At 46.8% G+C, this 14,286-nt stretch overlaps 1 protein-coding gene across 1 annotated transcript; it reads left to right on the forward strand.

The window, feature by feature from the left end:
- Window positions 1-9,723: 9,723 nt before the first annotated feature.
- Window positions 9,724-13,847, forward strand: LOC308535791 (tigger transposable element-derived protein 1-like; the record flags this gene model as incomplete). The annotated part of the gene is made up of 3 exons (XM_081114790.1): window positions 9,724-11,145; window positions 13,268-13,556; window positions 13,669-13,847. 3 exons carry the CDS (start codon window positions 9,724-9,726, stop codon window positions 13,845-13,847), a joined length of 1,890 nt encoding a protein of 629 aa, XP_080970916.1.
- Window positions 13,848-14,286: the final 439 nt, after the last annotated feature.

The following is a 14,286-nucleotide window of genomic DNA, read 5'->3' on the forward strand; positions in this document are numbered from 1 at the left end:
TATGTTTTGAATACTGGAAGCAAAATTGTTTTTCTCAACTTTTATCTTATGCACAATTTAATGCCCACTTTCATGATACACTTTTAAGTTAAATCTATGTTGCTAACATTCTCCACCATTTTTTTTCAAGTCAAAGCATTCTATAGTAAATGAAGTGAAGTTAAGTTCTGTACTATTTGTCAATTTTCCTGGTGGCAAATACTCTAATCATAATGAGTTTCAAACTGTGAAAATGTTGGCGCTGAACATGGGCCTGCTAGGATATTTCAGTAGCACATCATTATATTTTGTTTCCAACATGCTGATGCAGTAGGTACAAATTTACGCAAGAACATTCATGATAAAATAAATTAATGGGAAGTGGCAACTTTTAATCATTTTTTAAAACTTTGATGTAAGTGTAATTGATTTAAAATATACATTCAAAAATATATTTTTATTGATTTCAGTGAGGAAGTGAGGGGGGATAGAGAGAGAGAAACATGAATGATGAGAGAGAATCACTGATAGGCTGCCTCCTCCAGGCACCACAATATGAATCCAGCCCAGCACCTGAGCATTTGTCCTGACCAAGAATCGAACAGTGACCTGTAGTGTCATCGGTTAACATTCAACCACTGAAGCACACTTGTCCGGCACTCATAAGATTTTCAGGAATCCCATTCAACCTGCAACCAGGGTAGCAATGAGCAGTGGCAGCTTATCTTGGCCTAGCCCCCTGAATCTGCGCTCAAGGCCTCCTTTACTCTGAATGCCCAGTGAGTTAACAGCAGTTAACTCACTTTTCTAGAGAGTTAAAGGAACCTGGTTTAATCTCTCTGCTGTTCCCTGTTCTATCATAAGGCCTACATTTTTTCATTATCCCCAGCTCCAATTATTGTACCCTCAAAATCTTCTGAACTCGTGTTGTGAAATATTTTTTAACATGAAGTAATGAACTCAAACACTACAGACCAAGCTGAGGCAGTTCCGCTCCAGGCTGCTTCCTGTTCCTGAGCACAATTAGGGACATCCTCTATAAAGACCAACTAGGTATGATTTTGCTTAGAAGACTTGGGAGAAAACATGATCGTTCTCATTCACATTGGTGTTTTTGAGTCAAATCAATTTTCACACGATTCTTTTTTACTGATTTTTTTTGGAGAGAGTGGGAGATGGAGAAACATCAATGGTGAGAGAGAATCATTGTTCAGCTCTCTCCTGCATGCCCCCACAGGGATGGAGCTCCCCAACCTAGGCATGTGCCCTGACCTGGAACAACCAAAGAAACCTTGATTCATGGGTCCATGCCCAACCACTGAGCGTTGCCATGTGGCAAACTATTGTTTTTTATTGTTGACTCTTTTACAAACAGACCCAATTTCGCCATCCTCATCACCCTTTGCCTCCCTCTACCCTGCCCCCACCATGTCTAGGCACTCAGCATATTATTGCCTATGACCACGGACTACGCATATATGGATATACTTTTAAAAATATATTTTTATTTATTTTGGAGATAGGAAGAAAGGGGGAGTGATAAATACATCAATGATGAGAGAGAATCACTAATTAGCTGCCTGCTGTGCATCCCCACCCTCCCCCAACTGAGAATTGAACTTAAAATCCATGTATGTTCCCTAGTCTGGAATAGTACCATGACCTCATCGATCAGAGGTCAATGTTCACTCAGTGAGCAATAAGAGCTGGGCTATATTATTTTTTTTAAAAAAAAATTTAATACGTATTTCTGATCATTGATAGTATTACAGATGTCTCCTATTTTTTTGCGTGTGCATATATTCTTTGGAAGAACTTTCCCAGTTCTCTCCACACACCACACAGCTCTTCTGGGAGATCTGCCAGTCTGTTCCATTTACCAGACTCTGGGCCCATATTTTCCTTCTCCAGGGCCACTTTCCTTCTCCAGGGCCACATCACCTTTATTCACCAAGGTCATTGCCTGGGATGCTAGTCCTCCCCTTGTTGTTGAGAAAACTACATTACCCAGAAAGGAATGCGCCCCCCCCATGGGCGGAGCTAAAGGGCAATTTTGGATTCAGCGCATTTGGTGAGGGCAGGACTTCCGCCTTCCTCCTCGTGGCGGGCATTTTGACCTCTCAGTTTCTCCAAGGACTCACAGACCTCAGCCCACCTGGCGTGAGGAGGAGGAGGCCTAGGAGGCAGCGTCCTTGCCTGCGGGGTGTGTCTGAGGCTGGTTCAGCACCCACAGGCTGGGAGTGGGGCCTCCGTGCCGCCCAGGCTCCTCTCTGCTCACAGCACTCAGTCAGCCTGACCCCGTTTAACCCCCCAGCCTTGGGGACCGGCGCCTCTCTGGTCCTGCCGCCCAGGTTGCAGCCTTCAGAACAGTAAGTCACTCGGGGGTGACACGTGTTGATGGGGGAAGAGGGTGAAAGGCTGCAGGGCCGCCTTGTAAGGACACGGGGGTGGGGCTGAGCCTGGAGGATTAGGAAAACCCGGGACTCCTTTGGGTCCAAAGGCAACAGAGAGATGAGGTGAGGTTTTGCAGGAGGAGTTTTACTTTCACTCTCAGGAAGCTGGGCCATAGATGGTTGTGAAAAAAAAAAAGAAAAGGACATTTTCTGAGGTAGGGTTCTACGTTTTCCTAAATTTGTTCAGAGGAAGGACAGACTAGAAGAGAGAGGACAGGAGCTGTGGACAGGAAGGGGAACTCCTGTGAATGGTAAGGGAACTGGCAGAGTGAGCCCTGAGGACTGAGATAATTCAGGCATCTCAGGGGCACCTGGCCTCTGGGCTGGGCAAGGGTACTGAGCAGCCTGAGCCCATAGAGCTTGGTGGGTGCCAGGCTCTCAACCGACCATTTTCATTCCTCAAATTCCTGCAAATGCAGAATGAATTAGGTGTACAGGACGGAGAAGATTATTTCAGAGCCTAACACCCTTGTGGCCTCTGAGAGAGTGGTGTCCTGGGACTGTATAGCTCTAGCCCCTCTTTTTTTTTTTTTTTTTAAATTTTTCTGTGGGGTGTGTGTGCGGGTGTGTGCGCGGGGTGTGTGCGGGCGGGGGGGCCGCGGGCCTGGCACGGGGCCTCTAGCCGCTCTTTTAACCTTGGACCTGGGCACTTTGAACAGATACTAAGCTCAGAATCCTAAGGCCATGACGAGGGCTTCATGAAGGGGACCTTGTTTCTGCAACCAGTGTAAGAGTGGGAGGTCGTCCCGGGCATAGGTTCCAGAATGTGCAAAGGCTTGGAGTGAAGAGGGAGCTGATTCAGGAACTGGCAGGTAGGTTTTTAGAAAAAAAAAGAACAAAATGTATATCTATATCTATATCTATATCTATCTATATATATCTATATATATATCTATATATATCACTATATCTATATCTATATCATCTATATCTATATCTATATCTATATCTACATCTATTTATCTACATATATATTGATTTTAGATATAGGAGCGGGAGAGAGACAGAGAAACAGTGATGAGCCAGAAACAAGGATTGGGTGCTGCCTGCACAACCCCTACTCTGGATCCAGCCCACAATCCAGGCATGTGACCTCACCAGTGCATGGGTCTATGCTCAACCAACTGAGACACATCAGCCAGGACTGTGGATCACTTTAATACAGGGAGTCATGGTCAGGTTGGTAATGGTAGTAGTAGCTCAGAAGGGACATTGTAAACCTGGGGACTGGCTTTTCTGCTGGGGCCACTGTTTGTGTGAGGTGGGTGTCACAACAAAGCATAGGGACAGAAATTGTCATATAGAGTTCAGGGAGAGATCATGGTTTTGCAGTGGCCAGGGCCTTTAAAAGATGAGTGGACTTGAGATTAATTGGAGGCTGAAGAGTAATTCACAGAGATGACACGGGTTGGTACATACTTACTTCTCTAAACACTCACCAGGAGTTTGTTGTGACCCTTGATGTGGCCTGGCTGTGGGGAGTTGCAGTCAGCCTTGTGGATTCGCTCAGAGGCTTGAGTGGGCATCTGTGAGACTCACTGGGCATCGTGTAGCGGGCCATCGGGGCTGGGACTTGAGTGAAGGTTAAGTAGAGAGATGTTGTCTGTGACTAGTGAAGTGACATGAAGTGCGGCACCAGGGGAGGTGGGCTTTGGATATCTCAGATCAGATTGTGGTTATTCAGAGGTTAGATTGAAGGGAAAAAAAAACAGTCATGGACAGAGGCCTTCATAGCAGGACTCAAGCCTGCCTTTATGAGGTGGATGATCAGAATCTGGGCAGTACTTGATCCTGTTTGAATTTGGCAAACATTGTCTGGACCACACATGCTGAGTAATAAGTAAGAGGGTGAGGCAATGACTGTGGGGGCTGTGACGTAGGAGTGCAGGTGTGAGAGAGGTGTGGTAGAAAGTGGGATGTGCACTTGAGGAGGGAGTGTGACTTCATGGTCAGAGCCCCCTGACATTGACATAAGAATGAATGAAGAGCCCTAGCTGGTTTGGCTCATTGGATAGAGGGTCACTCTGTGGACTGAACGGTCCCAGGTATGATTCCGGACAAGGGCACATGCCTGGGTTGCAGGCTCGATCTCCAGTAAGGGGCGTGCAGGAGGCAGCCAATCAATGATTCTCTCTCATCATTGATATTTCTATCTCTCCCTCTCCCTTCCTCTCTAAAGTCAATAAAATATATTTTAAAAAAAAGGAATGAAAGGAGAGTTCATTTCTCGTGGAGTCTGGATGAAAACATAAGGGTGATTTTTGGGTAATTGCCTAAAAAGGGGGGTGTTTTGGTGCTACCTGCCAGGTTCAGAGCTTAGATGACATTTGTGTACCCTCCTGCCTTTTGTTGGGGGTGACACACTGATTGTTAGGAATGAGATAGCATACATCAGTGGTACCCAGGCTTGAAAATCTCCACAGGCATGAGTAAGGGAGAAAGCTAAGAGAGAAATGGATTATGGAGGTGGTAATCTATAATTTTGGAAAATAAGATAATTAGGAAACAACCCATCCTCACCATGGCAAATTTGTGTTACCTTTGAAGTTGTGCCTCTGGGAATGAAGCTGTGTGAGAGAAGTGTTGTTCAAAGAACTATGTGCAGCAGGTAGTACAAAGCTATGGCGTCAGCACTCTGGGATTGTGGTTGTAGGGATGAAGTGTGTTGTCATGTTCTTGGTATCTTTGAGGAACAATCTGAGCGACTACAAAGGTAATGGCTGACAAGACCATATCAAATCACTCACACTCCCTTTCTGTGCAACATCTCTTCCTACCCTATATTCTTGACGCCCACTCTACTGTCAAGAGGAAGTGTGGCATACGTGAAATCCCAGAGCTCAGTCATCTTCTATCTGCTCAACTGCCTTTATTGTGGGAAGACAAAATATCAGTAGAAATATAAGATGACAGTGACTTTCATGTGATGAAGGCCTGGTATCTTCTCTGGTGTGTGCAGTGGAGGGGGAAGACTGATATGGAGGGTGGGACTATGACAGATTTGGAATCTTAGGACTGAATCTGATCCTGGGCTATACTGTCCCCATTATGAGAGTATATCAACTTTGAGGATGTGGCCATTGCCTTCTCTCAGGAGGAATGGGGGCTCCTTGATGAGCCTCAGAGACTTCTCTATTACTATGTGATCCTAGAAGGTTTTGCATTTGTATCATCTGTAGGTAAGACCTTCACATTCTCCCAATGTCCTGAGATGATTACCTCTCTTCCTTTATTCCTCTGATGTAGCTTTCGCTCTTCTACAGCCAGACCATGGGCTCTGCTAATTTCCCCCACTGTCCTGTCAAATGTGCTGTGGCTGCCATGGGTTAGGTCTGTGGAAAGCCCTGAGTGAAGGACTCCACAAACATTGCCTCAGATGATGCAGGATCTGTCTGGGAGTCAGGAATCTTACAGACAACTCAATGCGTCCCACTGCTGTTCTTCTCCCTGGCAGGGTGACTATGTCCAAATCCATGGCTTCCATTTCTACCTCCTTCCTCTAGCCAAAGGTCCTTGGTGACTGCCTGTGCCAGGTTATGGTCTTTACTTACATGAACCTTGAATTGTTCTTACAAGATCACACTTAAGTTGTTTGTAATATTATCTTCTGTAAATATGATTGCAAGCCAAATTGCTCTAGGCCAGTGCTGGCTGCCCATCTCTGTCATCTTTCATTAATACTTGGAATATTTCTGTTGTGCATATTTGTAGAGAAGAGTGTGCAGGATGAGCCCTGAATTTTTTTTACAGGATGAACATGCAGTATGGTCTCAGAAGAGGCCTGGCCCTGTTGAGTTGCAACTGTGGGCTAGATATGATATAAGGGTGGTGTTTAGATGATACCAAGCACCTGCTCATTTCCATCATTGTTTAGGTGCAAATACCATGGGCAATAGCACATTTCTACCTTTTCTTTGTCATACTTGACACTGTGCTAACTTGTCATTTCACCTGTGACTTCCTGGCATATGACTACCTTCAACTGTGTGGCCTTTTTGCATCACCTGTTCCTCTGCATTGCTCCATCTTCAATATTCTCTAATATCGACCTGTACATGTGTTATGAGATGCACATATAAGCTTAAATAGTTCTTGAAAACCAGCTACTAATTTATTGAATACTAGAGGCTCCGTGCCTGAAATTTGTGCATGGGTAGGGTCTCTATGCCTGGCCGGCGATCAGGGCCAATCAGATTCCCTGCCTCCCCACCTCCTCCATCCTTTCCATCAGGCACCCTGCCACCTCATGGTTCCCCTTGCCTCCTCACCTCCTCCTCAGCTCCTTCCCTCCCTCCCTCAGCGCCCTGCTGCTGCCATTGGTCACCCACCATGTTCCACACTGCCCCCTGGTGGTCAGTGCACGTCATGGCAAGCGATTGTTCTCCTGGTCGAACTGCTGAGGGGACACTTCATATATATATATAAATTTATATAAATAAATTTATATATTTATATAAATAAAAAATATATATAATTTCTTGGAATGAGAGATAACTATATTTCAGCACAGCTTTCCATGTCACCAGCAGACAATCCATGCTGAACACTCTTAGCAGAAGAATCAGCTGATGATCCTGCTTTTCTTCCACGTGCTGCTTGCCGCGTGTGTGATATTTTGTTTGAGGTCTTCCTTGTTTTTTGATCTTCAGTAGCCCAAACCTTCATCGCAGTATCTTATAATCCTTCCTACAGATCTTTTATTGTCAGTCAATTGCACAGAACTAACGGGTTATATGCAACACACTTTTATAAAGGGACTTCCACCTGTCACTGCAGTCAGCATTCAGTTTCTCATCATTTATTTTATTTTCACGTTGTTGCCATAAAACGGATGAGGAAGCCAATTCTGAGCAGATTGTGTATGTTCCAGGAGCGTCACAGGTCTGGACTGTTAAGACAGTCCCAGCAACCCAGAAGACCCATCTTTTTCTCAGTCTTAAAAGATATTTTGCACCTGATTGAGTTACAAGCAGCATACTTTGAGCAGAAAGCCTTCATTAGTGATACATGTGTGAGAATCTTCTGTTTCAGTGCAAACGCACACCAGCAACAGAGAGACGCCAGTTGACAGTAGCCCTGGAAAGAAGATACGGACAGGGCCTCATTTGTGTCCCAGTGCAGCTTTTACTTAATACTGTGCCTTCGACCACTAGGGAGGTTGGGAAAGACTTGCCAGCCATCTCAGGCATTCTCCAGCAGCGGGCCACTTTTATTTCATTTTATTTTTTTAAATATATTTTTATTGGTTTTTTACAGAGAGGAAGGGAGAGGGATAGAGAGTTAGAAACATCGATCAGCTGCCTGTTGCACACCTCCCTCTGGGGATGTGCCCGCAACCAAGGTACATGCCCTTGACCGGAATCGAACCTGGGACCTTTCAGTCTGCAGATCGACACTCTATCCACTGAGCCAAACCGGTCAGGGATAGGCCACTTTTAACACTGGGGAGCCACACAGTGGTAGTGACATTTCACAGGAATTTCTCAGTGGAAGAGGTCATGACGAGTGGGGTGAATGTGAAAAAGCTGCCAGCCACAACCAGAAGGTTGTTCAACATCAGGTTGTCTGCTCCAGAGAAGTGAATTATAAATGTAAAAAATGTGGGAAAGCTTTTAGATAAATCTTTGACCCCATTCATCATAGAAGAGTTTACACTGTAGAAAAGCCATACAAGTGTAGTGATGGTGGGATGTCCGTCATCCTGAGGTCCAATCTCATTCAACAACACAAAGTCCACACAGGAGAAAAGATGTATGAGTGTCGTGCTTGCAGGAAGCCCTTTAATCAAAGCAGTATCATCACTCCACACCGGAGAGTTCACACTGGTGAAAAACCTTATGAGTGTAGCGCATGTGGGAAGTCTTTTACCCATAATAATCACCTCCTTACCCACAGGAGAGTTCACACTGGAGAAAAGCCCTAAGAGTGTAGTGATTGTGGAAAGTCCTTTAGGTAATACAGTAACTTCGCTCAATACCAGAGAGTTCACAGTGCTGCAAAACCTTATGAGAGAAGTGACTGTGGGAAATATTTTACCTGCAATAATCACCTCCTTATCCATAACAGAGTTCACACTGGAAAAAAGCTATATGCATGTACTGATTGTGAGAAGTTTGTAATCTTTATTAATATCCCTGGTGTAAATACTGTCATCGTTGTATGGTTCAAATGGCCAAAATGATGGCTCTCAACATGGACATGATAAGATATTTCAGTAGCACCTCATTATATTTTATTTCGAATATGCTGATACAGTGTGTTCAAATATGTTCAAAAATTTTCACAATAAAACAGTAAAATTATTGGGAAGTATCAAGTTTAAACCTTTTTTTAAAGATTGATTTCAGTAGAATTGATTTAAAATGGACATAAAAAAATACACTTTTGGTGTTTCCCTGCATGCCTGCATTGCTGATACCAAGTTCCTCCTGCCCTTATCAGTTCTTCATTCTCGCCCTATAAAATAATTGATGGAGTAATTCAGTCTGACATTGAAATACCTAACTTTATTTTCTTGTAAAAAAGACACTTATGAAATCCCATGAATCCTATTCTAGCCTTCCACCACTATCTGTCATCAAGATGGTTTCTGTATCTACCTATTCTCAGGTACATTATTGGGTAATTTTACTTAAAATGTCACATATGTCGGATCGAGGCCAAACAGCTAAGTGGGTCAGCGAATAATTTCAGTAATGGAAGGTTGCAAATTCCAACGCTGGTCACATCAATTACAAGTTACTCAAAGAATGTATAAAATTAATGGAACAAAAAAATAGATCTCTCTCTTTCTCTCTATACAGACAGTCCTCGTGTTACTTCGGACTGGACATGTGTTGTTTCGTGGTTACGTCGCCATCTGCAATTTATTAATATAAAAAAAGTCCCATCATTTCTATGTAAGGCGTTTGCAGCAAGTTTGCTAGGGAACTAGTTGGCTAGCGGAGCGGATGAATGTCCTCACGCGGCGCTATAGGAGGAAGACGCTGTCCTTCAGTCGCCATTTATAAGCCATTTTGGATTGTGCTTCATTTGCTCTCTTTTGTGTTGTTATTTTGAACACTTTTTGCCCTTTCTTATGGCTCCTAAGCGAAAGGCAGATCCTTCCGATGGCAGTGCTACGAAAAGAAGGAAAACCACAATGGAAGTGAAAGTAGATGTAATAAGACGCTCAGAAAAGGGTGAAACATCGAGAAACATCGGCCGGTTGCTTGGCCTCAGTCCTACGACTGTCTCAAGGATCATCCGCGATAAAAAGCGTGCACTTGACCATGTGAAAGAATCCGCACCTATGAAATCAACTGTGATTACAGAGCAGCGAAGCGATCTCCTGATTGAGATGGAAAGATTATTAGTGCTTTGGCTGAATGACCAGCATCAACGGCGTATCCCAGTGAGCCTGATGGTGATTCAGGAGCAGGCTAAAAGATTGTTTGAGGCCTTGAAAAAAGAAAAGGGGGAAGGGAGTGAAAGTGGAGAGTTTGTGGCTAGTGAAGGTTGGGTTATGTGTTTTAAGGCTCGTGCTAATTTGCATAATCTGAAGGTGCCAGGGGAAGCTGCTAGTGGTGATGCGAAAGCAGCAGGTGCTTTTCCTAGTGCGTTGGCTGAGATCATTAGGGAGGGGGGTTACTGTGATAAACAAGTGTTCAATGTGGACGAGACAGGCTTGTCCTGGAAGCTTATGCCTACACGTGCGCACATTGCCAAGGAGGAGAAGACAGCATCAGGCCACCAAGCCAGCAAGGAGAGACTGACTCTGCTACTTGGGGCGAATGCTGCTGGTGACTTCAAGCTGAAGCCCTTGGTGTGTCTGGCCGAGAATCCAAGGGCACCCAAGGGCATATGGAAGGGTCAAGTACCTGTCATCTGGAAATCTAACAAGAAGGCCTGGGTGACACTTAGCATATTTGAGGACTGGTTCACCAACCATTTTGTGCCAGAAGTGAAGGACTACTGTGCTTCCAGGGGGCTGCCCTTTAAGGTGCTGCTAGTGCTGGACAGTGCCCCTGGTCACCCTGCCGATCTGAATGACTTTCATCCAAATGTCAAGGTGGTTTACCTTCCACCTAATACCACCTCCCTTTTACAGCCTATGGACCAAGGTGTCATTTCTTTTTTCAAGGCCTACTACCTCCGAAGGACATTGGCTATGGCTTTTAGGGCAACTGAGGATAAAGAGTTGACTCTCAATGACTTTTGGAAATCTTACAATGTTCTGGTTGCTGTAAAGAACATTTCTGATTCTTGGGATGAAGTTAAGCAGACGGACTTGAATGGTGTTTGGAAAAAATTGTGTCCCCAGTTTGTGAATGATTTCCATGGCTTTGAGGATTCAGTTGAGGTTGTCATCCAGAATGTTGTTGAGCTGAGTAAGCAGCTTGATTTGGAGGTGGAGGCTGAGGATGTCACAGAGCTGCTGGCATCTCATGGAGAGGAGCTATGTACCGAGGACCTCATTCAACTGAAACAGCAGTTAATTGAAGAGGAAGACACACCAACCCCACAGCCCAAGAGATTTACAAGCAAGGAACTGGCAGGGGCCTTTGCCATGATAGAGGATGCCTTGGCAAGGTTTGAGGCTCAGGACCCCAACATTGACAGCTACACTAAGGTTGCCAGAGGGGTCATGGATAGCCTGCGGTGTTACAAGGAGATTTGGGAGGACAAGAAGAAGGCATCCTTCCAGGCCAGCCTTGAACATTATTTTAAGAAGGTAGAGAGGCCTGCAACAGATCCTGTACCCTCTACCTCGTACGCCTCTCCAGACTCACCTGACCCAGTATCTCCAGCACCTTCTGCAGGTTCTGCCTCTCCAGCCTCACCTGACCCAGTATCTCCAGCACCTTCTGGAGGTTCTGCCTCTCCAGGCTCACCTGACCCAGTATCTCCAGCACCTTCTGCGGGTTCTGCCTCTCCAGACTCACCTGACCCAGTATCTCCAGCACCTTCTGCGGGTTCTGCCTCTCCAGCCTCACCTGACCCAGTATCTCCAGCACCTTCTGCGGGTTCTGCCTCTCCAGACTCACCTGACCCAGTATCTCCAGCACCTTCTGCGGGTTCTGCCTCTCCAGACTCACCTGACCCAGTATCTCCAGCACCTTCTGCGGGTTCTGCCTCTCCAGACTCACCTGACCCAGTATCTCCAGCACCTTCTGGAGGTTCTGCCTCTCCAGCCTCACCTGACCCAGTATCTCCAGCACCTTCTGCGGGTTCTGCCTCTCCAGACTCACCTGACCCAGTATCTCCAGCACCTTCTGCGGGTTCTGCCTCTCCAGACTCACCTGACCCAGTATCTCCAGCACCTTCTGCGGGTTCTGCCTCTCCAGACTCACCTGACCCAGTATCTCCAGCACCTTCTGCGGGTTCTGCCTCTCCAGACTCACCTGACCCAGTATCTCCAGCACCTTCTGCGGGTTCTGCCTCTCCAGACTCACCTGACCCAGTATCTCCAGCACCTTCTGCGGGTTCTGCCTCTCCAGACTCACCTGACCCAGTATCTCCAGCACCTTCTGCGGGTTCTGCCTCTCCAGACTCACCTGACCCAGTATCTCCAGCACCTTCTGCGGGTTCTGCCTCTCCAGACTCACCTGACCCAGTATCTCCAGCACCTTCTGCAGGTTCTGCGTCTCCAGACTCACCTGGCCCAGTATCTCCAGCACCTTCTGCAGGTTCTGCCTCTCCAGACTCACCTGACCCAGTATTTCCAGCACCTTCTGCGGGTTCTGCCTCTCCAGACTCACCTGGCCCAGTATCTCATTCACCTTCTCCAGGTTCTGCCTCTCAAACCTCCTCCCCCCAGCAGCCCAGTGTAAGCCTGTCTCTCCCTCCTTTACAACGTCCAGTTTGCAAGCCAACAACAGTAATAAAGGTAAGGATAATACCGTATTTAACCTTGTATGTACATATGTGCTTTATGTTTTTTATTATTTACTTACCACAAGTAAAGGTCAGGAATTGTTATCTTTCTTTTAATTTTTTTTTAATATTTCACTTCATTACTGCTGTGTATGTGTGCCATGTGAGTGACATAGGTTCTTATGTAGGTGGGTTCTGACTTATGGCGAAAATTGCATTATGTCACGCCGTAGAACCAGATATATATATATACACACAGACACACACACACACACACACATATACTAGTAGCCTGGTGCACAAAATTTGTGCACTCGGCGGGGGGGGGGGGGTCCCTCAGTTATTAAACATTTTAGGGCACAACACTGACCACATTGATGATGGTGGTGGTCTTGTCAGAATGTGTTATATTATGCAGACGAAAATCTATTTGAACAGATTTGATGTAGATATTTTCAAAGATGGAAGAATTGTCCCTGTCAACTATTTTAGTTGATTCATATCTTCACTAATTGTCATCATTGCAAAGTTTTCAGTCCCATATGGATTGCTGGATATAATAGGTCATGCGCTGTCCCTGTCCTTTATAGCCTTTGTTACCTTAAGGACTCTAGCTTTCCATTTTTATGTTTAAGTACCAGCCTTACCGGCTTAAAAATGTAAGCTTTTAACACTGCTCTCTCGGTTCTGTATCCTTCTGATGAAAAGTGTAGTTGGGTTGCAGCACAAGAGAGAAATTGAGAAGGGGAATATTGAAGTAATGACTGCAGTAGGAGAAGAGGGAACTTTTTTCCCTGGCCACAGGCGCTGACGCCCTGGACCACAGGGCTGGCAGCTTCTCCGGGTGGCTGCAGCCTGGGACCTCCGGCCCGTAGCTTATCCATCTCCTGGGCTGCAGCCAGCCCCAGGCGCTGGCGTCTGGACCAAAGATGGGTGGCTTCTACTTCTGGGGGCTTCTTTGTCTTCGTCTGTGCTTCCAGGGAGGGCAGTCAGTTATGAGTCATGCAAAAATAGGCATCACCAATCGCAGAAGCCGGGTGCGGGGCAGGGAAGCCACTGCCGGGATGCTGGCAGCAGCTGCTTCCCTGCCCTTGCACCCGGGTTCTGTGGTCACCTGTCGCAGAAGCCGGGTGCGAGACAGGGAAGCTGCGACCAGGGGACGCTGGCTGCGGCCATGGGACGCTGGCGGCGGCCACTTCCCTGACCCGCACCCGGCTTCTGCTATCGCCCCTGCACCCGGCTTCTGTGGTCACCGATTGCAGAAGCCGGGTGCGGGGCAGGGAAGCCGCAGCCGGGGAAGCAGGCGGAGGCTGCTTCCCTGCCCATGTACCTGGCTACTGTGATCGCCTGTGCACCCGGCTTCTGTGGTCACCGATTGCAGAACCCGGGTGCGGGGCAGGGAAGCCGCAGCCGGGGAAGCAGGCGGAGGCTGCTTCCCTGCCCATGTACCTGGCTACTGTGATCGCCCCTGCACCCAGCTTCTGTGGTCACCGATTGCAGAACCCGGGTGCAGGGCAGGGACCCCGCGGCTGGAAACGCTGGCGGCGGCTGCTTCCCTGACCCCCTGCACCTGGCTTCTGCAGTCACGGTCGCTGTCTGTGTCCGCTTCCCTGCCCCACCCCCCAGGCTTCTCCGATCACCTGCTGGTGGCAGGGCAAAGGTGGCCTCCAGGGCCGACCTTGGCCCTGCTCCCTGGCTCTTGCCTGCGCCTGGGTTTCTGATCACTGTCTTCCATCCTTCCCCTTTCGCCTCCCATCATTGCGAGTATGCAAATTAACCGCCATCTTAGTTGGCAGTTAATTTGCATATCACCCTGATTAGCCAATGGGAAGCGTGTTGGAGCTATGGTTAATTACCATGTTTGTCTATTATTAGATAGGATATATATATCCCTATTTCTCTCTCTCTCTCTAAAATCAATATCTGTGTTTTAATCACCTAGTCAATCCACAGACATGTGAACACCAGCACAGCCTAGGGGCCTGTGATGACAAGCAGC

Source organism: Myotis nattereri (genome assembly GCF_964212035.1).
Source record: "Myotis nattereri genome assembly, chromosome: 21".
Taxonomy (NCBI): Eukaryota; Metazoa; Chordata; class Mammalia; order Chiroptera; family Vespertilionidae; genus Myotis; species Myotis nattereri.